Here is a 27006-nt window from a genome sequence, read left to right as displayed (position 1 = left end):
TTAAGTTACCCGAAACTCTTCCTCATGAAAGTTTTTTTAAACAACAATTAAAACTCCAGGAAAAGACCCTTCTGAGTGCAGTCCTTGTGTTACGCCATTGTCTGCATTACAGTTTTAAAGTGATAGCGCAGGAAGCTTTTGCAGACCACCAAACAGCCAACTTCAAGTACCACGTTGGGGGGAAGCAATCAAATCCGAGCCTGTACTGCGGGTTTGTGACTGAGAGAAGCAAGAGGCCAAGAGGGCAGTTTCCAGACTCCTGGAAACGTTGCATTCCCATGGAGGATGGGAAGAAAGAGGTGGGGCGAGAATTGGGGCCGGGCCAACTTTGGGGGCTCTTCAGCAACTGGGTCCCGGCTTGAGTTTGCCCTCTAATGCATTGCCGCCTTTTGTCTGCAGCGGCTCCATGAGGGGAGGAAGGAGGAGCCTTGGAAGTAAGTTTGGGCTCCAAGAACTACCTTTTGTTGTCAGCTGGGCGTGACGTCAGGGGGGCCGCCGCCGCGCAGTGCAAGGTTGTGTCCACATGTGACCAGCTTAAACTAGTTCTGAAGACACAAAGGGAAAGGAGAGGGAGATAAGGAGCCAGATAGCGGGGCAGCAGGCGGTGTAGCAGAACCAGCGCAGTAGCAGCAGCCTCCGCAGTAGGAGCGAGGAAGTGTCGGCAACTGAGTCCTCGTCTCAGCGTCTAATCCAGGCAAGTCGCCGGGCGCGAAACTTCACGAGAGCCCGCGAACGGGAGGAGCGCAAGAGCGGTTGGCTGCGCCGGCGTTGGGCAGCGCGCTCTGCTGCAGCGCTAGAGACAGTGGAGGAAGCCACGCTCTCCTCACCCGTAGAGCTGGATAAGGAGGAGCCCCCACCCCAAGAAATAGGGATCCTTGGCGGCGGTGGCAGACTTTCTGGTTGGGTTTCAAAGGGTTGCTCTCGATTCTCCCAGCCCCCTTAAAACTGCGCTTGGTGTGGCTCCCGGAAACTTTGCTCTAGCAATCCCGAAAGGACACCCTTTCCGGGACCCCCGTTAGGATCGCTCAGCTCCCTGCAAACTCTATGGAAAGAGGGAATGCATTTGGTCGGAGGCGGGAGGGGATCAATGAAGTATCCTGGCTCCTTGATTTGAGAGCCGCTTCTCTAAATTAAAGGGGGCTCCTTTTTGCTCCTCAACCCATCCTGAGCCTTTCCAGCTCTCAAGGGAAGCTTTGGGCGGAGATGATGCTCCATTTCCCGGAGAGGAGGTGCGCTTATATCGGGGTGAGAGAGGCGGCATTTCGGAGCCGATCTCTTTCTCCGGAGTTTCGCGGTTCACGTAGATGTGTCGACCCATAGTTAGTAGATGTTCTAGCCCTGTAGCATTTCTGGTGAGAGCGATCTGGTTCGTGCAGGACTCCTTATAGGTGTGTGTTTGTAAACTTTTGCCTGCTGATACTTTTGCCAGGAAAAGGAGTCTCTGCAGGGAGATTTTGGGAGTCTGTTGTCGCAAGCCTCAGGAGCCACCTCTGTCTACTGGCTTGGATGCCAAGGTGCCCCACCGTTAGGCATGCTGGCACTGAGTAAGCAACATGTGTCTGAAAAGCCTCTTTCTTCCATCCTGGAAAACTGCTGTTGCCCGGAGGGGGAAGGAAGTAGTTAGGAAAGAGGACTCTCTTCTTTGGGTCTGCTTTTGCTGCTGTGTGCACAACTGTGTATATTTAGGATACAGTGCTGTGCTTCCCCACCTGTTAACTGCACGGGGGTACTGCTCCTGAGTTGCAGCTTGTTTGAACTGTCTGGCACCATATGTACAAAATCACACCCTTAACCTCCATATTAATCTGAAAGGCCTGAAGGCAAATCCACTGATGACAAGATGGGTTAAAGATAACTGAGAATGAGATGAGCTCCTTTACTGTGAGCTTGAGCACCTATACTTTGACTGTCTTTTAGAAGAACTTTCTTCAGGTCTGACATGTGCATCTTGGAAATAATGCACCAAGATTATTATTGGATGTTTATGATCTTTGCAGAGATCTACAGCAGATGATCTTCAGATCTCTTCCAGTTCTTCAGGTTCTAAGGCAATAGACTGGGGCAAGAGGTGTGCGGTCATTAGAGTCTCAGAGGGGATTTATGCAGACGGGAAATATTAATGATAGTTGGTTATTTTTCCTATTGTGGTTGAGATGTTCCATTCAGCTCCTCTGTTGCTTGGAGCTTCTCTGGAAAGCAGGGGAACCCTCACACTGCACAGTACTTCTTCAAGCCAGGCGTTTGGAAGTTGAGAGTGCATCTAATGTAAAATGAGGCACTTCGCTCTAAGCTGAGCACCTCTATTCAAAAGCCCTTGTGCCTGGATCTGCTCCAACCTGGAGAAGAATGAGAGAAGGGTGTTGTTTCTCCCCATGGCTGGTTCCAGGAAGGAAGTGTCCCTGTGAAACTAGGACACCTCGTCTCACTGTGCACACAAACAAACAAAAAATTGTACAGTCTTAGGGAAAGCTGCTGGTGGGTCTTTACATCCCCCTTTCATTAACTATTGCAGCTATGATTCAGTGTCCTTCTTCACAAGGACTTTCCTCAGAACTAGGCATGCTTTCTCTACCAAGCCCTGACCCCAGTTTATTTAGTACTGGGTCATTATCAGGATCTCTATTAGATTAACAACAGACATTCATGGCTGCATCTTGTAGAGGGAATACACTCCACTGATGCTTTCGCCTGCGATGGTCTCCACACCCAAAGCATGAAAGCTCTTGGCAGCAAGTATGTATTGAGGTAATTCCTCTTCCCCCTCCCTTCACCACTGGGATTTTGGGTTGTGGCCAGAGCGCATAGAATTGACCCTCTAAAACTGGAGAAAACAGGTTCTTCTCTTGGAATAAATTGTTCATTTTAGGCAAATTGCGACAGATTTACCATATTTACCTGCTCTATTCTTGTTCACTTGTTCACAGAGTTGTTCACTTTTCAGGATTTTTTTTATTATTACAAACTGGAATAGTTGGTGATTATGATAGCTATAGATAGGTATGGTGATTATGATAGGTATACACCACACCTAATGTGATGTAACCACATTAATGGGCCCCTGGTGGCGCAGTGGTAAAACTGCCGCTCTGTAACCAGAAGGTTGCAAGATCGATCCTGACCAGGGGCTCAAGGTTGACTCAGCCTTCCATCCTTCCGAGGTCGGTAAAATGAGTACCCAGAAATGTTGGGGGCAATATGCTAAATCATTGTAAACCGCTTAGAGAGCTTCCAGCTATAGAGCGGTATATAAATGTAAGTGCTATTGCTATTGCTATTAATGTGGTGTAACCACATTAGGTCCTGTCTTTAGTAAGGACCATTTCAATCCACAACCATGAGGGGCTGAAATGTGATAGTTTCAAAATGAAAGCCACGCATCTTGGCATTCAGTAGGGTTTGCAGCTCGATTATAAGTCAAGAGAATATTGAGATATTTTGCTCTGTCTCCTTGACACTCTCCTAACCCTGCATTTCTCTATGGTAATATTATTGGTCGTCTTCAAGCTATGACATATTGGGGTTTGCTTCTGAAATGTAGGGAGGTGTTGAGGTTCCTCTTGACCCTCAGCTGTTGTTCTTAGTGATGGATGGTAAACTTGTTGGGAAGTTCTTCATTTGAAAAAGTTATCTTTCTTCCTTGCTGTCAGAGCAGTGCTCCCATTGTTTTGCTGGCCAAAGGAACATGTCAGCACCCATTTTTCCCTGTCTATTCCTAGTGGTGACCTCCAGCTCTTCCTGAGGTTATTTATGAATAACCCTCTTTAAGTTCACTCTACTTGACTACACAATATAAAAGTTGCTTTTCTTTATCCCCATCACCACCTTTAACTGGTTGATGGTTGATAATATCAACCACCTTTGATATTACCCTCCTCTTTCATTGGCTCTAGTGGTTAAAATCCCATCTTGTGTGGTCACCCCATCAAGAATTGTGATAGTCTCATTGGATGCCTCCAGGAGAAGGGTTTTTGCTTTTTTTCAGTGTCAGCCATGCTGATTCTGATACTGGCAAGCCAGTCATCTTGCTGATTGCTGCTAGTCCACATAGCAGAAAAGATGCTAGCGGGATGAATGCAAGTAAAAAGGTAAAGTGTGCCATCAAGTGGGTGTCAACTCCTGGCCAGGGGCATAGCAAGGTTGGAGTGGGCCCAGAGACAAGATTTTAAAATGCACCCCCCACTAAAGCTCAGCTCATGAAGTAAAGAAATCTTAAATGAGGCTGAATAGTGGTAACAAAAAGCATAGTACAATTTAGTGTGTGTATCTCTCCCTCTCCCTCTCCCTCCTATGTGCCACAATAGAACATCATCCTAAATTATTTTTAAAAAGGTTTTGTAAATTGTGGACGATGCAAGTCATTTAATGGTACTAGAAAAAGACATGCTGTTCTGGTAGCTCCAGGTCTTAACACTCACATCAATTATGGAGGATGAATACAACTGCAGGAAGCCCGGATGGGTGTGCGGCTGGGGGAGTCAGTCATGTGACTTGGCTCTGGGGGGGGCCCCAAGGCAGTGGGCCCCCAGACAACTGTCTCCCCTTGCCCTATTATAGTTACGCCCCTCCTCCTGGCGACCACAGAGCCCTGTGACTGTTTTTGGTAGAATACTGGAGGGGTTTACTATTACCTCCTCCCATGCAGTATGAGATGATGCCTTTCAGCATCTTCCTATATCACTGCTGCCTGATATAGGTGTTTCCCATAATTTGGGAAACATACCAGTGAGGACTCGAACCAGCAACCTCTGACTTTCTAGTCAAGTCATTTCCCTGCTGCATAGCACAGCCTAAAAGAATGACTCAGTCATGAGAAGCAATTGCATTAATTGATTCTTCTTCCTACTCCATCCACCCTTCAGTATAGTGCTACAGTCCTAAATAAAATCTTGGGGGAAGATGTCATTAGGCTTGAGGAACTGATTCATGCCAAGTGTAATCAAATGACTATATACTGTAGAAACAATAGCTACCGTGAGGCTGAGAATAGTAGGAGGGGAGGCATGAAAGGCAGGATCTCAAGCATGCCAGGAGAGAGCCTGAGGAAAGGGAGGTGGGAACAAGGGGTGGGGAGGAGGGAGTGGGAAAACTGCATAATTCTGAAGCTGCACTTGGCTCTCGAAATTTGAGGAGGCTGGTAGCTACAATGGGGAAGCAAGAAGTGGTGGCCAACTGCTATGTGTACTTTACTGAGAAGGAAAGAGAGAGGGAGCCAAGAGAAGGAGCTATGGTAAAGCAGGTAAGAGAGGACTGGGAAGGCATGCAGTTACTCTCCAGCTGGAAGCAAATGTTACAAAGTTGAAGTGAGGAATAAGATAATCTTTTTTTTTAAAAAATCAGACTTTTTGTGGCTATCCTATATTTTACAGGATATCTCCCTTACTGAGGACATTACAGATCTAAAAAAGATATTATACAACCCTCATTTTGGACACAATGGTTTTCAAAGTGTTCAGTGCTTCTGAAATTTTGCTCTGGCTACATTGCTGAATGAAGGGGAAGATGTAAATATGAGTTCCGTATTGGGTTCATTTTCATGAGTACCGGCCCAACACGGGAAGAGGGTGGCAATGTGCCGAGAATGCACCACCCTGATATCACTGAAGGGCATCCCAATGTGCTGTTGGGGATTGAACACATGTTCAATCGTGTGGGGGCTGTTCATCCAAATGGCCCCTAAATATGTGCACCTCTTTGTCTGATGGGCCAGAGCTTGTGCAAGCTGGCTCACAGGGCTTTCTCAAAATCCCAGAATGCTTTGCTGGTACTCTAAGCTCACTGAGAAATGTTGATGAAATATGTTTCTCTTTTGTTATAATAATCAAATCTTCATCACCTTGTTAGATTGTGCACTAATGTGCAATAAGAAGGAATGATACTGTCAGACTCCCAGGGGACAAGGTGGGCTCCTAGCCCTTTTTGAACTCCAGAATGACTAGAGCAGCCCCAAAAAGGTCAGCCTCAGGAACAGCCAGGGGAGAAGGTTAGCTTGTCACCTGAGACCTCCTCCTGGCTTGCTGCATTCAGCCAGTTCCCTCTCCTGGAGAACTCCTGGCTCCCATACTCAGAAGCAGCTCCTCATCGTCAGCCGCCTTGTCTTTAAATACCCCAGTGTAGAGCTGACAGGGCTTAAAGCCTACTTCCACCCTTGCCCCCTTCCTGACCTTGCTTCCTGTTTCCTGCCACACCCAACCTAGCTGTCTCCCTAGAGCCATTTCCTGCATCTCTCCCTGCCTTGCCCTCTCAGCCCCACTGGGATCCAACCAGCCTGGCCCTTCTCATCCCCACTGCCCCCTGAAGGGAATAAAAGCCTCAGAGGAGGGATGCCATGCCCTTCTCCAGTCTCCACAGGGCCACCCAAGCGACCAGGTAACATGGCACCCCAACAGATACCATGGTAAGTGTCTCATAAGCTGCAGCTGTCATGTGATTACATATTTATCACATGGAAAACATTGCCTCTAGTTAAATGAGCTGGGTGAGTGAATGTCTCATTGCACAGTGGTTGAAAGTTGGAGCCAAATTGATAAGGAGAAGTATACATGTGGTTCATTCTTAATACAGTAGGTGCAGGTACATAACCTCTGGCTATACCATTTACTGTGCTTAACCAACCTTAGATGGTGGTTGTGATGATAAATAAGTATTTTAACATATTCCTTGTACTTAGAAGTTTCTTATAAATTGTTCATAATCCCTTTGCCATGCCTTGTAGAAAGAAGAGTCACCGGCTTGGAATAGCAAATGAGGAATATTCCTCTCCAGGAAGGCTTGTGGAAGAAGCTCTTTGGGATTAACAATGGCCTATTGTGGACAATAATGTCCCTGTCCATACAGTTATGAAGGGAATGCACCAAAATCACTCCTACCAGGACACCCTCCTCAGATGTCCCAACCAGTGTACCCTATAACAGAGATCCCCAGATGTTGTTGACTACAGCTCCCAGAATCCCCAGTTGCAATGGCTTTTGCTTGGGGAAACACTGGTCCCAACACTCTCCCAGCACATCCCTTTGTGCTGAGGGCTGTTTCTGAGGGCATAGGAGGGCTGTTCCTTCAAATGGCCTCTCTAGATGTGCTCCAAAGATTTGTTTAAGTAAGCGGTGGGAGTGCATGTAGAGGAGCCATTTGGATGAACAGCCCACCCAACCCCATAAGGGGACACTTTCTTTCTTTCTTTCTTTCTTTCTTTCTTTCTTTCTTTCTTTCTTTCTTTCTTTCTTTCTTTCTTTCTTTCTTTCTTTATTACCCCACCCAAACTTACGTCTCTGGGCGGCTAGAGAGCATGCTGGAAGAGCACTGAAATAACAGAGGACATTACAATGGATGTACTCCGTATCAGCACATCACCTTTCTTATTGTGTGGGCAGGGATGGTATCACCTGTACCAGCCCTAGATCACCAAGAATTACTGAGTTCTAATTCTTTCTCCACCTCCCATCCTGCTGACACCTACACAACAATTGAGCTAGAGTAGATTAAAATTAGTTTTGTAAAAACTAACTGCTTTTTTATGAGTCCTGCTGCCTATTGAGATCATCTGGGGAGGTCTGTCTGCAGTTGCCACCAGGTCTTCTGGTGGTTACTCAGGTATGGGCTTTCTCCAATGTCACCTCGTGGCTTTGGAATGCTCTCCCTGCTGAAATAAGATCCTTCTCATCTCTGACAACTTTTTAAAAGGTTAAGATACATTTGTTCATCCAGGCTTTTAATTAGACTTACATATTTTATCATTGTTTTAAATATGAAATTGTTTTAATGTTTTGATTTTGTTTTACTGTAAACCACCCAGAGATGTGAGTTTTGGGTGGTGTATGAATAAACAAATGAATAAAACGAACTGGTGTCAGATGTGGAAAAGCCTGGGTTATTTTCCAAAGTGAGGGAGTACCAATGGAGAGATGCTGTTTGAAGTGAGCAACTCCCACATCCTAGAACTGCGATGGTAAATTAAAAATGGAGCTGCTTAATTTATAGTAACTTGACAATTAGAGGAACTTTTGTCTATTTTGATTGAGGTTTGAATCATTCCTAGAAAAGCCTACATTTCCCCAACTAGAAGCATGGGAATATCCCAACACCAGGAATGTGTTCTGCCGTTAAGAAGGGGTTGTCTTTTCTTTACAACTTTTGCTGAGATCCCTGAAGAAGCAATATTCAGGTCATTTGATTCATGCAAGCACTGAAATTCCAGAAGTGGAGGGGAGTTGCAGATATTGTGAGGGTACATATCTCCCATTGATCTGTAGTTTGAGACAAGGAAACAAGTATGCTGGCTCAAAGGACTTATTTAAAAGGCATTAATAGCAAAGCACTGCTCTAAAAGACTGTTCTCACAAGCAGCCTAACCCAAGCTAGGGCAGCCTGGGTTAGGCTGCTTGCATGCAGCGCCAGGATCTGTGCGGATCCTGGTGCCCAGGTTGTGTGTGTGCTCGGGTTGCCTTCAGCCTGGGCGCACACAGAGATCCCCCAATGCACTGCACTCATCTTACAGTAAAGTAAAGTTGTGCTGTCGAGTCAGTGTCGACTCCTGGTGACCACAGAGCCATGTGGCTTTCTTTTGGTAGAATACAGGAAGGGTTTACCATTGCCATCTCCTGCGCAGTATGAGATGATGCCTTTCAGCACCTTCCTATGTCGTTGCTGCCCGATATAGGTGTTTCCCATAGACTGGGAAACATTCCAGTGGGGATTCAGAACAGCGACCTCTTGCTCCCTAGGCAAGTTACTTCCCCACTGTGCCATTAGGTGGCTCATCGCGCGTACATTGAAATGCATCTCGGCCTCGAACAATCCAGATCACCCAGGAACACGAACCTGCTCCCAGCAGCATGTTCCAGATCATCTGGGGGAAGATGAGTTGGACTCTGCCTCCCCCACCCCCTGTCCACTTGACCATGCAATCATGAGGATAGCCTCTAAGACTTGCAGCCCAATTCTGTGCCTACTTGCTCAGGAGTAAGCCCCACTGAGTTTAATTGGGCTTACTCCCAAGTTAGGTGTGCATAGAATTGCAGCCTTAGAGTCTTGCATTGTCACCATGAAGGAGTTCATTGCCTGCAGGATGACTTATGTGGTAGGGAGGAGGCAGTGTAGCATCTAAATCTCCCAGTGCTGACAGCTGGGTTAGAAGTGACACCTGGAGCAGATCTTGCTTGGCAATCAAGAGAGACCAGGGAAAGCTAAAGGTCCCCTCATTATTGTGTTTGGCACCTACAATCCCATTCCAGCATCACCCAGAGGTTTTCCATGGACATGGTCCAGGGTTAGTCAAATCCTTGGCAATCCGAACTGTAGCCAAAGTATGTCTAAACTTTCAGCTACAACTCAGCATGTGTAGCCTGCAAGGCAAAAGAGCTAGCAGGAATGAGGTCTGCTCCAAGACCCAAATACACTCAAAGTTAAATGTGACAGGAGCATAATGAGTCATTAGGGAACCAGAGAGAGCACTCTGCCCACCAAAAATACTATTGCTTTGTAAAGGGGGGGTGGATACCCCAAATGTTAGATTCATCTTAATGATATGTTTTTCATTTTGGATTCTATAATTATGTTCTTAAATATTATTTTTCATTAATTGTCCTCACTATTTGTATTACAAATGCAAAAGACTGCCTGAGAAGCATTTTTTAAAAAATTGTTCATGCATTTCTTCTTTAGCGCAGTGCAACTTTTAAAATTTTTATCTTACAAAGATAATTGCATTGCAATAATTAACAGCAAGAAGAAAAGGGAAAGCAAAGTTGGAGGGAAACCTTTCCCCTATCTAAATTTAATTTTTACATTTTTTTAAAAAAGTGTGAAGCTAAGAATTATTTTGTGTGTGTTTTTCTTTCCATTGGAACAAAATCTAAAGAGAAGGGAGTTGCTCCAGAAGCAACTATGCAAGTTGTGGACTTACAGTAATTTGAAGCAGCAATTCAAATTGGTAGGTCGTTCCTGGCACCTATCCATCTTTTCTCTTGCTCGTTTTTGTCCTTCCTTCACTTTAGAAGGGTTCATAATAGCCCCAAGTCCATCTTTTGACTTCATCACATTTGAATTGTAAAGGACAAAGACCATTCACTCTACTGAGGAGCTACAGGATAACTGGCCTCACTTTACCAGCCAGGATGGTATCAGGGATGTGGGATATGTTCTTCCAAAATGAACCTTCAGCAGAGCACCGAGTGGAAAGCCTTCACTCCTAGGAATACTTCATACATTAGAAAATGCCTACATTGGAAGTTCTTCTATATAAGGATTGCATATATGATGATCATTTGCATTGGTTTTTGCTCTGTGTGAGTTCAGGAATTTGATAATATAAAAAACAGCCTTGTGCTATAATCACCAGTGGGCCATTAGTGTCTTCCTCTCCTTCCTTGCCCATAATACATTTGTCTTTATCAGAGTCAGCATATGAAGACTTGCATACAGCTATTTTGTTTACTTTGGAGAGAATCTTCTGCACAAAGAAAAGCACATCCCCTTGCTTATCATCAGAGCTATAAGGAGCTATCCTACTGAGCTGCATCCATTCCACAGCCACACCTGATTGGGTTCACAGAGCGGTTCATCTTGCCATCTCCCCCTGCCCTGCCCCACCACCATTTCGTTTGCTACCCAATATATGGTTTTACAAGTTTGCTGTCAATGAAATGGAAGAAGGTGCTACATTTTGCCACTCTTTGGGGTATCGGTTACATTCTTGACAGCAATTGCTGCAGAGAAGACAAGAGTACTGAATCATAGAGAATAAGAGCCTTTTCAAATATGAAGACGGAAAGAGATCCATAATGCAGAATAAGTTCATGGGCATGTCAAAGCAAGGACAGCAGTTTTCTGCCGAAGTGATCAAAGGAGGGCATTGACGATACTTCATACGTGGAGAAAAGGACAATTAGAGCTCCAGGAGGGTAAAGATGGTGGAAGAGTAAAAGGCCATACCATAGAAGATGAGACTCTTAATAGACACTGGGATTTGCAATAAGCAAGAGTCATGTGCCATTAGAAAGATGATAAAACCAAGGTCAAAGAAGAAATTGGCTATAACAGTGATATTGTTGCACAGCACTTACAAAATGTAACACAAAGTTCCATGTTACTGTCCTCCGTGTTATTTTTTAAAACCAAGAAGAGCTTTGGAAAGTTGCCAGTCTGAGCAGAGAAAAGGCAGATGGGAAGGAGCTGCTTAACCCCCTCCCCTCCAGTCATTTTTCAAGTCAAAATTGTTCCGTGCTGCCAAGCTGCTTTTTCACCAGTGGGGGGAAGACATAAAGTCAGTAGGCCTACCAAGACTGATTTTAAAAAGCAAAGAAAAAACAACAGAGAATCTCAATGTAAGCTTAGTTTGGTCCTGAGACATTTGGTTTAAAATTCCAGTTCAAGCATAGAGTTGCACTGGGTAGACTTGGGCATGTAACCATCTCTCAGTCTTGTTTCTTTTCAGAGGCAATTGTTGATTGTCCTACCTCTGTGCAGTTAATCACAGTAATGTCCTTCTGATCTCTGGGACTTTACCCACACATTCTCCACCTCTCCACTCCATACTTGGTCTGCAGGGGAAAGAAGTGGCTTGAGGAAGCCCATGGAGATTTTTATGAGCTCGGTTGATGTCCAGGCACATGTCTGGTTATAGAATCATAGAATTGCAGAGTTGGAAAGAACCTTGGGTGTCGTCTAGTCTCACCCCCTGCTTGGTGCTTCTGTGATAGGTGGCCCTCCTGCTTCTGATTTAATTTTTTTCTGGAGGAAAAGTATAGCACTTTTCCACTGCAAAGGCTTTCTTTCCTTCCTCCTTTCCTTCCTCCTTTCTTTCTATAGAAAATATCAATAAAAGGGGAACATGATTCATTGGTTGAATATGTTGTGCTAATTGATTGGTGGGGAGGAATGTTCCGTCTGGGTCAATTCTTACATTTGCTGTGTGCTTGCTGCTTCTGTATAGTCAGGGCTTGTGCTACACTGCTAAATGGGAAAACCATGTGAGATGGACAGATGATGAAATCAATTCCCCCTTCGTTGAGGCAAGTAGTGCTGCCACAGGAAGTAAATGCATCGTCTCCCCAATCCCACCTGTGCCTTCCGTTTCAAAACTTACCAGATCACATACAACCACATTGCACAGCTAATGTATAAGTTGGCCTCAACTGAATGGCTCATCTCTCCCCACTCCCCAAACACTAAGCTAGAATATTCATCTAGTACATAATGGATGGCTGCATAGGAGGTTGCCATATACCGAGTCAGACCATTGGTCCATCTAGCTCAGTATTCCTCTTGTCATTAACCTGGTTCTAAAGAACTTTCACTAGGGAAAAGTACTTCACTGTATCCTTGAAGGAATCAGCCTGGAGCAGAAGCCTCGTTTGGATGAAGACAGTTGCACAGGAGAGCACTTAGCATGACTCACTAGGTAACTATAGGCCAGTTCCCAAGCCTAAAAGCAGGCTTCCTTTGGTGTGTTAATTTTCATGGCTGGATAAATGGTCCAAGCCCTATATCTGGCAAGGCTATTGTCAGACATTTCAGCCACAGCAGAATCTGGATCTGGACCACTGTCCGTGCTGAGCTTTTGTTCTTTGAGGCTCTCGGAGGAGAGTTGGGTGGAAAGAAGCCTGGGCTACCCCCTGGCAGGCACTGTGCTCCTCTGAGGATAGGTTCCAGCTGAAGGGGGGAGTGTGGCTCTCATCCCTTGGGCTCTGCCTTCAGCCACCCAAGCTGTGTAATTCTCTGTGACAGTTCAATTCAGAGGGAATCCGGCAGCTTCACAGCAACAGATACACAAAAGGTGAGCCCAGTGGAGCCTGAATAATGAACAGAGCTGCTCTCTGCAGTGGGCTGCCTGGGGGACACTGTGGGGGAAGGGGCAAAAATGCTGACCCAGTGTTTATTTTCCTCAGTCCTCCTGGCCATCTCTTTCCCCTACACTGAACATGGCATGCTTCATCCCTTTCTGTGATGCAGTCAGCTCCTCTGTGAGCTGCTCTTGACCGCAGAGCAGAGGCAAAAGAGACTTTCCATTAATGCACTCTGTCTGATGCAAACCGCAAGCTGCTTGGTCCAAAGCACCATTTAGGGTCTGCGCCTGCCTCGTTCTCGTCTCCTTATGTTGGTTGAGGCATAGAAGAAAGAGGATTAAATGTCCTACAAGTTCATATCTGTAGCTGCTGTGGTGCTCCAGTGTGGCATAGATATCATGGAAGAGTTTTGTGTACCTGCAAAATCAATGCACAGCCACTTTATGCAAAAGTGCCAGGGAGGTAAGCTGCCCATCAGCTCGAGCTGAACAGCCAAGCAAGGCTTTCAGTCCTGCCAGATTCACATTCAGTCTATACAGAGCTACGTGGCTTACTCAATAGCACCATCCAAGCATGAAGCTCTGGATTGGTCACAAAAGTGAAAATCCTGAGAATCTCACTCTACTTTTTAAAAAGCCTTGACATTCTCTGGGCAGCATCTAATAACAGTCTCCAGTGCTCTTTAACATCTACATGATAGGCATGTGCCCGAAACGTTTCGGAGGCCATTGTAAAGGCCTCCGAAACGTTTCGGCGCTGGGACGGTACTCGGCGTTTCGGCATGGTGGGGGTAGTACTTTAAGGGCGGGGGAGGGTATACTCACCACCACCACCACCCCGTGCCGCATTTCCCCTGCCAGCGCTCTGTAAACTTTAAGCCCCTCAGGGCGGCAGCGTTCCTCCCTGCCACCCCGTTTCCCCCATCGGCCGGAAGTGGCCAGAAGTTGCGAGCGTGCGTGCACCTGTCATGTGTGCGCATGCCTGTCTGCCGTGCACATGTACGCATGACGGGCACACACACGCTCACAACTTCCGGCCGACGGGGGGAACGGGGCGGCAGGGAGGAACGCTGCCACCCCAAGGGGCTTAAAGTTTACAGAGCGCTGGCAGGGGAAATGCAGTGGTGGTGGGGGGTGCGTACACCCTCCCCCACCCTTAAAGTACTAGCCCCACCGCTGCCGAAGACCATTCATGCACATCCCTACTACATGAAACCACTGGGAGAGATCATCAGGAGGTTTGGTGCAGGGTATTTCAGTATGCTGATGACACCCAGATCTATTTCTCTATATCAGCCTCATCAGGAAATGACATTACTTCCTTAAATGCCTGCCTGGAGGCAGAAATGGGCTGGATGAGGGATAACAAACTGAAGTTGAATCCAAGTAAGACAGAGGTATTGACCGTAGGGGGTCAGGACTTGAGAGATGGTTTAGATCTGCCTGTTCTGGATGGTGTTACATTACCCCTGAACAATCAGGTACAAGGCTTGAGAGTGCTCCTGGCTCCAAAACGCTCTCTGGTTTCTCAGGTTGAGGCAGTGGCCAGGAGTGCTTTTTATCAGCTTCAGTTGATACATCAGCTATGCCAATTTCTAGAGGTAAATGACCTTAAAACAGTGGTGCATGTGCTGGTAACCTCCAAGCTTGACTACTGTAATGCACTTTGACCACTGTAATGCACTACTGTGGTGTTGCCTTTGTATATTGTCCAGAAACAATAATTGGTACAGAATGTGGCAACCAGAGTGGTCTCTGGGCCCATGAAACTGGGACATAAAGGGACCATATAAAACCAATTTTAAAAGTACTGCACTTGCTGCCGGTATGTTTCCGAGTGAAATACAAAGTGCTGGTTATTACCTATCAAGCCCTCAATAGCTTCCAGCCCAGGGTATTTAAGAGAGTGCCTTCTTTATCATAAACCCTGTTGCCTATTAAGATCTGGAGAAGTCTGGTTATGGTTGCCGCCAGCTTGTTTGGTGGTGACTCAGGACTAGGCCTTCTATGTGGCTGCCCTGGGGCTTTGGAATATGCGCTCTGTTGTAATAAGAGAATCTCCTTCTGAGTTTGCTTTTAGGAAGGCCCTCAAGATGCATCTGTTTTCACAGACTTTTAACTGAAATTAATTTTAAACTGTTTAGTTTGTTTTCATCTTATGGGATTGTATTTATTTTATTTTGTGAAATTTCAACTGTTTTTACTCTGTTAAATTTTGTACACTGCCTGGAGATGTACACATCAGGCAGTATATGATAAATAAATAATATCTCAGAAGCCAGAAAGGGCTGGGCAGAATTTTTATTGACTGGGAACAAAGTGTCAATATCCTTCATAGCTCTTTGCCACTTCTTATGACTAGTAAAATCAGAATATTATGTGAATTTGCATCTTGTCTACAGGTTGAAGAATCTAGTTATTCTTGATGTAGAACTTTGACTTTTTTTTTCTTAGCGCAGTTTAGATACCTCTGACTATATATGGCTTGATGTTGCTGTTCCAAGCCAGCTTTTTGGGATTCATAATGCTATACCTTTAATGAGGGTAGAGCAAAGAAATTGATACTCTGTATGCACAAATGGGTTTGTATGCTCTTTAACATCTACTTGGAGAAGTCTGCTATGGCTATGGGCTACAATGTGATCAATATGTTGATATACCCAGCTTTACCTATCATTTAAGTCAGCTAATGCCAGGGAGTCAGTGAATGTCCTGAACAAGTGTCTGCAAGCTGTTCTGGATTGGATAAGAGCAAACAAACTGAAACTTAATCCAGATAAGATGGAAGTGCTCTGGGTCAGTACAATTTATTATCTGAGTGATGAGGCAAATCTGGTCTTGGATGGAGTGACATTCTCCCCAGAAGACCAAGTTCACAGCATGGGGGTGCTTCCAGACCTGATGCTGCCCTTGGAGATACACAGGTGGTGGCGGTGATGTGCAGGAATGCCTTTTACCAGTTACAGCTAGAACGCTAGCAGCTGCCCTTCTTGGAGAAGTCAGACCTGACTTCACTCACTCATGCCCTGGTAACATCATGGGCGTAGCGCCTATTGGACAAGCAGGGACAAATGTTCCTGGGCCCAAAGGTCAAGGGGCCCCCAAGCAGGCTGCCCCTGCTCTGCCATGCTGTGCTGCTGCTCTTGCCCTGCCACCCCTGCCCTTGCTCCACCACTGCTTCTTATCTTTGCCCCTGTGCGGTAGTGGGTGCTGTGGCTGGGCTGGACCTTTCTGGCTGGCTTGCGTGCCTCTCTCTCTCACTGGCCAGCTGAACTGTGTGCCTGCACAGTTTGGCCAGCCGGTGAAAGAGAGAGAGGCACGCAGCCCGGCTGGAGAGGCCCAGCCCAGCCACAGCATGCACCACGGTCATGGGGGGCAAAGATAAGAAGCGGCGGGGCAAGGGCGGTGGAAGGAGATGTTTGTTGCCCCTCTCCTTGCATCTGATGTCAGACACGGGGTGTGGCTTGGGGTGCACACACACTTTGCATGCGCAGTAAGGGGGCCCTACAAAGATTTTGTCGCTGGACTCCCAGGGGTCTCACTACGGCCCTGGGTAACATCTAGATTGGATCACTGCAATGCATTTGTCATAGGGCTGCCCTTGAAGACAGTTTGGAAGCTTCAGCTGGTCTAGAAGCTGCTGCAAGGATGCTCATGGGCGCTAGTTGCTTCTCAAGTATTACACCTATCCTGCAGCAGCTTCACTGACTGCCAGCTTGCTTCCGGGCTAGATTCAAAGTGCTGATTTTGACCAGTACTTTGAATCTAGCCCAGAAGCAAGCTTGTAGTCTTTAAAGTCTTTTGACCTCTAAAGCCTTGAACATCTTGGGGCTGAGGTATCTCTTGGACTGCATTCACCCATATGAATCTACCAGGGCTCTTTGCTCATCATCTTGAGCCCTGCTCACGGCCTTGCCATTGACTGAATTTTGGTTGGTGGGGACAAGAAACAGGGCTTTCTTGGTTGTGGCCCCTCAGCTCAGGAATGCACTCTCATGAGAGCTTTGCCATGCTCTCTTCCTTAGGGTTTTTTTTTAAAAAAAATCTTAAAACATATTTTTAAAGAGAGGCTTTTTCATGTGTTTTACTAAAGCCTAATGGGGTTTTAATTGGGTTTGTTTTAATTGTTCTACACAGTGTTTTATTTGTTGTTTAAAACTTTATATTACTTTTATTGTTTAACTGTTGTGAACTGCACTGAGCAGCATTGTACTGGAGGGGGCATGATATAAATATTTTAAATAATAATAACTACTAGCAGAGTATCTGCACCTCAGCCAGCCTGGCCAGCCCGCTTCTCCCCCGCCACCCGCCTGCCCGCAGTTTCTAGTGAGCCAGCTAGCCAGAAAAACAGCCTGCCACCTCCTGCCTGCCCAGCCACTTCCGGCGGTCGGGCCGCCACCACCTGCTGCTCCTAGCAGCTGGGCCAGCCCGCTGCCTGCTGCTCCCACCGACTGGCCACCCACTGGCAGCTGGCATCCCTATTTTCTCCCGTCCCTGTCGCTAATGGGCAGCTGCTTGTGAACTCTCGTGAGAGCTGCCACACATGGGATTAGTAACAGATACGCCTAGGAGAAATGAATATATAGATACCACCCCCTTTCTTCTTAGGATTTTTTGTGACCATTTTAGTACCTGGGCAACTGCAGATGACATCAGTGGTAGCTGTTTTGTATCTCAAGACCTCCAAGTTCAGTTAAAAACAAACAAATGGTTGGTGAAATGAGTGTGGCCTTCAATTAGACTCTACAGTTCAGTGGCAAACTATATGGCTCCCCCCCTTGTGATACAATGACACCCATGGATTGTTGCCTTCATGTATCGTTCATGCCTTTGGTCTTATGGAAAGAGTGGTACTACCTTTTGGGTGCACTAACACATTCTATATATCTAAATAGAAAGCTTTGTTTTCTGCTCTATTTCCATATTCCCCCCACCTTATCTTTGTGTGGGAGCATCAGAATAATTTTTTACACCCTTTACTTGTGGTGATTTGATGTGGAAGCCTTGTTGCTGGACTGTCGTGGGTGGGAAGGAATCACATTCATGCTCTGTTTGTGGGGCATGAATGTAGTGTAGAACAGCTGTTTGTGTCCATGTACTGGAGCAGGACAAGAATGTGTTGCATGTTTTCCCTTCAGTGTTGATGACTTGAGCAGCAGCCCTATAAGTTGAAATAAGTAATATGAGATGCAGCAGAGAATTGAACACTTACCCACAGGTTCATTCCACACAGAGCAATGGGAGTTGAACAGGGCCTATGGAATATTATGCCACCGTCAGCATCTGTCCTGGCCATGACGATGGCAATTCACATCTTTGGGTATACCATGTGTAGTGTGGGCACAGAACATGCAAACACCCATGCATGACAGTATAGTGCACACATCTCCTATTTCTTCTCTACACCTGCAGTCCTCCCTCCTTTATGGTGCAGGCACTCAGACACTCTTGCTCAATCTCTTGCTCGCTCTCTGAGCCTTGTTTCCATAGACCCTTTGTAGGGATATGGTAATAGGCTGACATTAAGAGAGCCAGCAGGGGGAGCAGCCTGCCTTCTAAAGCTCCACATGAGATCCAATTGTGTGGGACTTTTATTTTTAATCTTCTGTTTTAGTTCTTAAAAACTCTGCCTGTCGGGGTTTCTTTTCCCACCCTGGATTCTTTTCGAGCTGGATAAAAGTTCCATGGCAGCTGAGTTCCCCCCAACCTCGGGGATCTTTGGCATTGGCGAGGCAGCCTGCTGAGCACTAGATAAAAGAGGCACTGGGAAATGAGGGGACAGACAGGGGGACTGTGGAAGCATTTGAGGCGAGTGGGGAGCAGGGCCTCACTATTGCCAGCCTGCAGAAGCCTTCTGGCTCTCCAAAGGCAGGAGCAGCATAAATCCCTCTGGCAGGTTTGCTTTACCTAGCTTCCATTTGGTCACTCTGGGTTTGAAATCAGGGATGGGGGCAGCAGGGAGAGAGCTTGTAATGCTGCTCGGCTTTTGAAATGGGAAGTCGAAATCCTGTTCTGTTTCTGCCACAGAGTCTAAGCGGGTTGAATAGGTGGGGTGGGGAGGGGCATCTTATATGAACCGATGGGCCAAGGCTCACTGTAAGGCGGAAGGCCATTGTCTAGCACCACTGTGCGAATGGAGTGACTGGAGTCCTTACAGGGTGGTTTGAGGGCAGCTAAGAGATGCCAGAATTATAAAGCATTTTTACACTGAAAGATGGTGGTATAAACAATTAGTTATTAGGGCTGTGCAGTTGCTCCAACAGGCATGTTGAACTCAATATGCCCTCTATTGGGCATTATTGGGAGGAGTTCTGCCACAACAGGAGGGACCCACAGCCAGAGGTACATCTAGGTAATTTTAGAGGCTGGACCTAAAGGCTTTTGGAGGGCCCCCTGCAAGTTAAGCATCATCTCCCTAAACGCACACCGTGATACACACAGTATTTTTAACACTTGCGTTCTTGAGGGCACAAATAGCAATTGAACTCAGAAGAATGTAAGAATATAAAACCAGTATATATGCAAATATGCATTAGCAGAAACATTTCAACACACAACTTAACATATTCCCATCCCACATATTTGTTTACCCACTCCAGCTTCTGTTTCTAAAGCACCCAGCACAGGTCACAATCACACTCTATGCATGGCACAGTGCAGGCCAGCAGCGACCATGCCACCCAGGACAGACTACAGAGGATTTGGTGGGCCCCAGGGGGTGTGGAGGCCCTAGACACTGGCCCCAAGGTCCAGGGGTAAGAGTGCCACTGCCCGCAGCCGCTGGAACTCCAAATAAATCCCTCCTGGCCTGTCCTGGCAAAATTCTGTCAGAGTTCCAACATGCCTATTGGACCAAAGTTAAATGGCCCCCACAGTGCCTCACAGTTGAGGGGCAGCTCACTGGCCTTTTAACAGTCAGATAGAATGTTGGAAAATGTCAGATATCCTACCCACCCCAACAATTTTGAATCCTGGCAATTAGATTCCTGACCATTTTCCTGTAAAGTCAGATCAGATCTGACATTTTTTAGTTTGCGCAGGCCTAGTAGTTATCCTTACAGAACAGGATTTTCAGTACTCCTAAAAGGAGACAACTGAAGTGATCCTTCACATAAGTTAAATTTGCAGATGATACACACTTAAAATTGCCCCTTAATTGCCAAGGATTTAGGGTGAGTAAAAGAAGCTGGATGTCAACCCTAGTTAAAAATAAACAGTAAACTTAGATTAGGCCATTGAGAGAGGGGGTACAATGTTGTTCATTGCCATTTTTATGCCCCAGGCAAAAAATTACAAGCAGTACCAAGCCTACATTGGATTCTGGACTCGAATGGGCCTCTCTTCACCCATACTGCCTGGCTCAAAGCCCAAATAGGGTTTGCACTTGCTGGTCAACTGGCTTTCCCTCACAGTGAGCTTTGGCCCAGAGGTTCAGATAAAGAATAACTACTCACATGCAGTTGGTACTCACACCACCTCCTTTGCTGTTTGCCTGGTCCTTCCTTGCCACAGTATAATAATAATTAATAATAATTTGATTTTTATACTGCCCTTCCAAAAATGGCTCAGGGCGGTTTACACAGAGAAATAACAAACAAATAAGATGGATCCCTGTCCCCAAAGGGCTCACAATCTAAAAAGAAACAAAAGATAGACACCAGCAACAGTCACTGGAGGGCTGCTGTGCTGGGGGTGGATAGGGCCAGTTACTCTCCCCCTGCTAAATAAAGAGAATCACCCGTTAAAAGGAGCCTCTTTGCCCAGTTAGCAGGGGTATAAAACATAACCTTCCTCCTTGCTTTGCACTTTGCTGTCCCTGAGCACAAATTCATTTGCTCAAGGGAACTTTGAGAAGGAAACATCACTCCAAGCTGCTGCAGCAGCAAAAGTGCAGGTGGTGTGGGGCCTGTTTGTATGCAGGAAGCTATGCCAGTCTAGTCTTGTGCCACCCCAAACTGGTCTGCACTCCCTAGATATTAAGATTTTCCTGGCATGGAGATAAAGTTATTAGCGTTAAGCTTCACCGGCTTAATTTCTGCGTGCTAGGCAAATAAAGACACAGGTGCAGGGCCAGTAGAAAAAGCTGATAACTCTACATGTACTGCCTGACTCTTAAACTGTCTAAACCTTAAGCCTCCTGCGCCCACCTTCATACTGTGGCTCCCCAGGTAGATTTTGCTTTTACTGCAGTGTGTGAAGATTTGATTGATGCCCGAGCTGATTCTTTTTCCTTTTCCTTGTACAGAATGCAGGTCCGTGGACTCTTTCTCTTGGTGCTGATTCTTCTGGCTGCTTCTTTGGAGGCTGGCAAAAACAAAAAAGGTGAGGGGCAGACTTCCTGTTGCCCAAGAAAATGAAGTCCTGTCTGCTACCCTTTGGGGCTGCCCGCAAGTGGGGGCAGGATATGCCTTTAGTCAGTGTATTTCTGCCCCCCACCCCACCCCAACCTGCCCTTCCTCCTAGGAGCTCAGAGCATGGTACTCCCCAGCCTGCATTTTACCTTCATGAGGATCCTGTCAGGTGGGTTAGGCTGAGAAAGAATGGCTGGCCCAGCCAGGGTTCCCCAGTGAGCTTCTTGGCTGAGTAGAGGTTTGATCCTGGGTAGAGGTTTGATCTCTCCTTTGAGAGGAGAGCTGGTCTTGTGGTAGCAAGCAGGAATTGTCCTCTTTGCTAATCAGGGCCCACTGCTGGTTTGTATATGAATGGGAGACTACATGTGTGAGTACTGTAAGATATTCCCATTAGGAGAAGGGGTTGATCTGGGAAGAGCACTTGCAAGTTCCAAGTTCCCTCCCTGGCTTCTCCAAGATAGGGCTGAGAGAGATTCCTGCCTGCAACCTTGGAGAAGCCGCTGCCAGTCTGTGAAGACAATAGTGAGCTAGATGGACCTATGGACTGACTCGGTTTATGGCAGCTGCCTATGTCTCCTAGTCCTAGCCCAGCATTAACCACTGCACCACATTAGTTCTCATGCCAGGTTTGTTGGCTTTTGGCAAGTAGTGGGGAAGGAGAGGTTGTTTGTTGTCCTCTGTGGTGACTGCCTGCTTCTCTATTACAACTGCAGAGAAGGTAAAGAAAAATGGATCTGATTGTGAGGAATGGCGCTGGGGCCCCTGTGTCCCCAACAGCAAAGACTGTGGTGTTGGCTACCGTGAGGGGACTTGTCATGAAGAGACCAAGAAACTCAAGTGTAAGATTCCCTGCAACTGGAAGAAGGAATTTGGAGGTGAGCATGCATCTCTTCCAGAGAGAAAATGGTGTCGCTTAGGTCTTCGGCAGGGCATTTGGCCAAATTCTGGAGAACTTGTGGTTCATTGTCCAGAATGGTCACATGGGCAACTACCTAGGAGTGTATGTATAATTGTTAGACCATTTGTGTACTGCATGTTAACCCACTGCAACCTTTAGGAGACCATATTGATTTGCATTGTTTATAGTGAATTTGCATCTAGTAATAGCTCATTCCAGCACATCTGTATTAGAAGCATAATACAGATGGGCTTCTTTATGGGCTTCTGGGGGGCAACTGTCTGTAGAGATACATAACCGTAGTTCCCAGCATCTATCATTCTCTTAGACTAGGGCTGTACAACACTGGCCCTCCAACTGTTTTTGGACTTCAACATCCATCATCTCCAGTCACAATGCCCAGTAGTCAGATATGACGGGAGTTGTAGGCCAACATCTGTAGGGGGAAAAAGCCGTGCAGCCCTGTATTTAGAAAACAAAGTTTTGTTGGCAAGAATTGTGTTTTGATCATGCTTGCTTCTTAATGTCTCTTCTATATGTTTCTGTGTTTTTTCTCATCTAAGAGAGACTATCTGGGCTCATTGGAGGCAAGGGGAATGCTGGTAGGGACCTTGCATCCAAAGTGAAGGAAGGGGAAAGGACAGTATGAGTCAATTCTTATCTGAGTCACATGGGAAACGCTGCCATGATCAAGAGCTCAAAGGAATGCAGCTACCACTCTGTTTATTTCCAGTTGAGAAACTGAATTGCCTGGAGGGTGCAAAATGAAGGCTGTATTCAGCCCAATTCTCCAAGCTCTTAGAGTCAGTACTTCTCGACAAAACTTAGGTCAGTGGGATCAAGGAGGATCCAGGAGTGCAAAGGAGAGGAGCTTACAGTAAACATGGAATTGAACATAGAATTGGGTGACTTAAATGTTGGCTGGGAATTCTGTGCTTTGAACCCACTCTCCACTCATCTCCCCTCCCCTCCCCTCCCCAGGTTGGTTCTATTTATGGCTGAGCCAAAATGCCTGCTTCAAAGGCATTTTGAGAGATGCAAAGATGGGGATGACATTTTGGTGACTAGAGGGTACAAAAGAGGATGAGGACAGTAGCAAATGTACTGCCAGCAGTGATGCCCTTGCCCTCTGTGCAAAGTCTTGGTGCCTGGTGGCCACCATTTTTCTTCCCAGCAATCCATGGTGTGAGGGCAGGAAGTATTGCCCTCACTCTGATTGGGTTCAGAGCAACACTACATCATTATCATAAATGTAACATGAGGGCAGTGCTTCCTACCCTTGGGTGACCACCAGCTACTGAGACTCCAGGGCAGGCCTGCTCAACTTTGTCCCTCCTGCAGATGTTGGCCTGCAACTCCCATAATCCCTGGTTTTCGGCCACTGTGGATGGGGATTATGGGAGTTGTAGTCCAAAAACAGCTGGGGGGTGGCAAAGTTGAGCAGGCCTGCTCTAGGGAGTGCTGCACTGTCAGGACCACAAAATTCATGGTGGTGATGGTGGTAGTGGCAGCAGAAAAAGTGAGTGGAGGAATGGGCCCAGGAAGCCTTTCGTATACAGCCTTCTCCCATCCCCTGAATTTTGCCAGAAGAGCTTTTGGCCCTGGTTCTGCAACTGCCACTTCCTGGTCATACCCGTGCCCCTGTGCCTGCTTCTTCTCTGTTTGGTCATAATAAGAAATTTGGCTGTGATTTGCTGGGAAAGGGTCTTGGCTGTCAGTACTTCCCTCACAACTCCCTGCTTCTCACCTCCATTTTGGAATCTTTCTAACTGTTGCTGTCATGCTTAACATCTGTGTTGGACTGAAAAGTAGACAGGGTTATCTGGTCTTTTTATGTGTGTCCATGTATCATGTCCTTGGGAATTAACCCATTTATAAGGAACTGGCAGGTCCTGTATATATCCTATTTTATTTGGGATTCTATAACTAATGCTCAGAACTGTGGAAGTTCCAGTGACATTTGGATATGCTAACGGGTGGCCATGTGGGTGTGATACAATGTTATAGAACCATGATGAACATGTTATCACCTTGGGTGCCACACGCAGGTCCACTGTTTGTTGTGGATCTCATAGGTCTGTTATGGATTATATGGATTTGATGTTTCTTTATTTTTCTTTTAGCTGATTGCAAATACAAGTTTGAGAGCTGGGGTGTCTGTGATGCTGCAACAGGGCTGAAGGCCCGTTCAGGCACTCTGAAGAAGGCCCTGTACAATGCCGAGTGCCAGGAGACTATTCAAGTGACTAAGCCCTGCTCTCCTAAGGCCAAGTCAAAATCCAAAGGTCAGTCCCAGCCTTAGGGATCCTTTTTTGCCCTTGATGTCTTTAATTACCTTGTATTACTCTTGGTTGTACAAGAAGAATATTAAGAGAAGAATATTATCTTGTGGGGAGATATGAAAGTTAGGACTAGTCCTATTGGGCTAATCTTGCCATTGAAAACTGTATTTGTGATTCTTTAGGAATGCTTTTGTCCAAGGACAATGTTGAACCAGTATGAGAAATCTGCAGCATTGGGGTCTGGATACTTTGAACAAAATTTGTAAAGCTAATGTCATGGACGATGGCATTCGTGGTTATCAGGGCTTTCCCCCTTTAAGGAGTTGTATACAGTGCCCTATTATGTGCAATTGTAGCTCATCTTCTGGGAAAATTGCAACTTTTTTTCAACGTATATCTTGTATACGTTTATAGCTCTGTCATGACACAACTCATATGACTAGACTGTTCACATGAGCATTTAGTTGCACATGATTAATCCTCATAAATACTGTGACTCTTGGCCAGATAAATTCTCAGTTGAATCTTTTATATAGGCCTAAAACTGTGGTCTTTTGCAGGATGCAAGGGTCTGTCTATTCTTATCTTAGCATTGCTGTGACCTCAGTGAAGGGAAGGTGTTACTTTTACATATATCTGTAGTGTGGTTCATGATGAGAGGCCTCAGTAATTTCTGCTTCCAATAGTGAGAGGTAGTTTGGCTCAAACTATATATGCCACATGCATATAAAACAGGTTTCAGGGCATCCTAGTGGTGATTATATCAAAGTAGCAATGGTGTACTATCTTTACTTGGGCCAACTGAAATATCAAAAACTAATGAGCAAGGTTTTGAGTTCAATAGAATCCTTCATCATGCCAGATGTAAAGCAAAAAAACAAGAGAGGAGGAAGAGAGAGGGGATTTGATACCTGGAGACGAGTTCTGTTCCTAATAAATGGATTACACTATCATTGCTTTTGGACATTTCCCAATGGGACTCGAATAACTACCTGAAATTGTGATCAGCGATGACACTGTTGGTCCTAAGTACTGTCAGCACAAGAGTACATGGAGAACAAGACAGATGAACTCACAAGCTGAGCATTTGTTTCATTAGAATATTTAGTTGTACTTGTGCTGCCTCTACATTTTTACAAGAAGCGCCAGACATCATATCATTTAAATATTTGAAGAATCAAAAGCCTATGGTGTTTGTTCCACAGAGTATAGCAGGGATGAGCTTCTACCAGAGGTGGGAGGACAGTGGTCTGAGTGAACCATCAGCAAATAGTAGCAGCTGTCCGGTCACCTAAAAAGACAAAGCTTCAATGGTGACAAGAATAAGTGCAGGACTAATTCCAGCCTATCCCTTGTCCCCCAAACTGTAGCATATTGGACATCTGTATGTTGCACTAATGATTGTCTTCCATCATTGCTTCTAACAGCCAGGAAAGGAAAAGGGAAGGACTAGAGTGATGGATACAACCTCACCATTGTCAGGACATGGTGCCTGAACCCACTTGGACACACACCACTTGGAGCTGCAGCGTGATCCCTCCCAGCTCGGCGATGCTTTGCCAAATCCCACTACTCTTCTGCCTCCACAACTTTGTCCTTAACTGAGATATTATTTTCTAATTCCTAGTTTTGTAGAGAACAAGTCCACCCTGTCCTGAAGGAGGTGCTGTTTGCCTTCTCCTTAAATTTCTCCCTTCTACCTCCTGTATATGCACCCCAGTGTTCTTTGCTCTGGTTGTTTCCCAGAATTCAGCAGCATGGCGTGTGTTGAGATGGGGCTGGGCTAGGCTGTGGCTAGAGTTATTCACATTGGGAGTCCTTTGTGAAAGCCAAATGACCTTCTGGCACATCTCTTGCAAGCGTAGCGATCCCTGTGATTTCCCCATGCAACTTTGGCTTCTCATAGACAAAGCTATAAATTTAAGCTAGCCAAGGAAACTGTCTTGGGGGGGATGTAATGGAGTGGGGTTGGAGAGAGTTACAATAAGAACAGAGGGTGTAGAGCCCCAAGCCTGCATTGCCTTCCTAATGAGGAGGCTGTGTGCAGTGGGACAGTTTTGACTACTTTTGGTGTCATTTTGGCCCTCTCAGCTTTATAAGGGCTAAATCTGTGCCTGCAGCCCATAATGGTGGTATGTGAGTGTGCATGTGTGTGTGCATGTGCGCCTTCCTCTCTCCTGTTCTCTCTAATACATCCTTGTTCATGAGCAGCACATTCTCTTGCAGATGCTCCATCTAGGGAAGGATACGTACGTACGTGTGTGGGGGGGGGGGGAGATCTGTGAGCTATGTTTGCTTGGGCTTCTGCTAACAAGCCACACCTTAAACCCCACTCCAGCATCCAAGAAAGAACCTCCCCAGAGTTAATGAGCATTGTTTCTTTCTCAGTTGTTATGCCCTCATTCCTTTTGTCCCTTCTTATCTGTATTTTTGCTGGGACGCTGTGGCCTTTCCCCAACTTTACTGGTGCTGGGTAAACCCTCTCTGCTTTTTACAGTCCCCCCTCCCTTTTCCAATAAAAGTCTTTTTACAAAAACAATCCTCCTCCTTTTGAGTCCCATTACTGTGTCAGGAGCTTAAGGTCCACGGGGTGGACTAGAGGTGTGCTGGTTGCTTCAGAGGGGCATAACTAGCTGGAATTCATTGGATCCTACTGTGGGAGCATAAGAGTTGCTGTGAAAGAGGAAAGGGTAT

General features: G+C 46.1%; 1 protein-coding gene across 2 annotated transcripts; it reads left to right on the top strand.

The window, feature by feature from the left end:
* The first annotated feature begins 506 nt into the window (after nucleotides 1-506).
* MDK (midkine) lies at nucleotides 507-26851 on the top strand. 2 transcript variants are annotated; one of them, XM_053274339.1, is made up of 5 exons: nucleotides 507-694; nucleotides 21027-21103; nucleotides 21846-22007; nucleotides 24154-24315; nucleotides 25740-26851. In XM_053274339.1, exons 2-5 carry the CDS (start codon nucleotides 21028-21030, stop codon nucleotides 25763-25765), a joined length of 426 nt encoding a protein of 141 aa, XP_053130314.1. In that variant the 5' UTR covers nucleotides 507-694; nucleotide 21027; the 3' UTR covers nucleotides 25766-26851. The 2 variants fall into 2 exon arrangements, with proteins under 2 accessions (XP_053130314.1, XP_053130304.1); XM_053274329.1 differs by lacking the exon at nucleotides 507-694 and adding an exon at nucleotides 2625-2733.
* Nucleotides 26852-27006: the final 155 nt, after the last annotated feature.

The sequence above is a fragment of the Hemicordylus capensis genome, chromosome 1, assembly GCF_027244095.1.
Source record: "Hemicordylus capensis ecotype Gifberg chromosome 1, rHemCap1.1.pri, whole genome shotgun sequence".
Lineage (NCBI taxonomy): Eukaryota > Metazoa > Chordata > Lepidosauria > Squamata > Cordylidae > Hemicordylus > Hemicordylus capensis.
The sequence above is the reverse complement of the archived record's forward strand: the minus strand, read 5'-3'. Positions and strand labels throughout refer to the sequence as shown.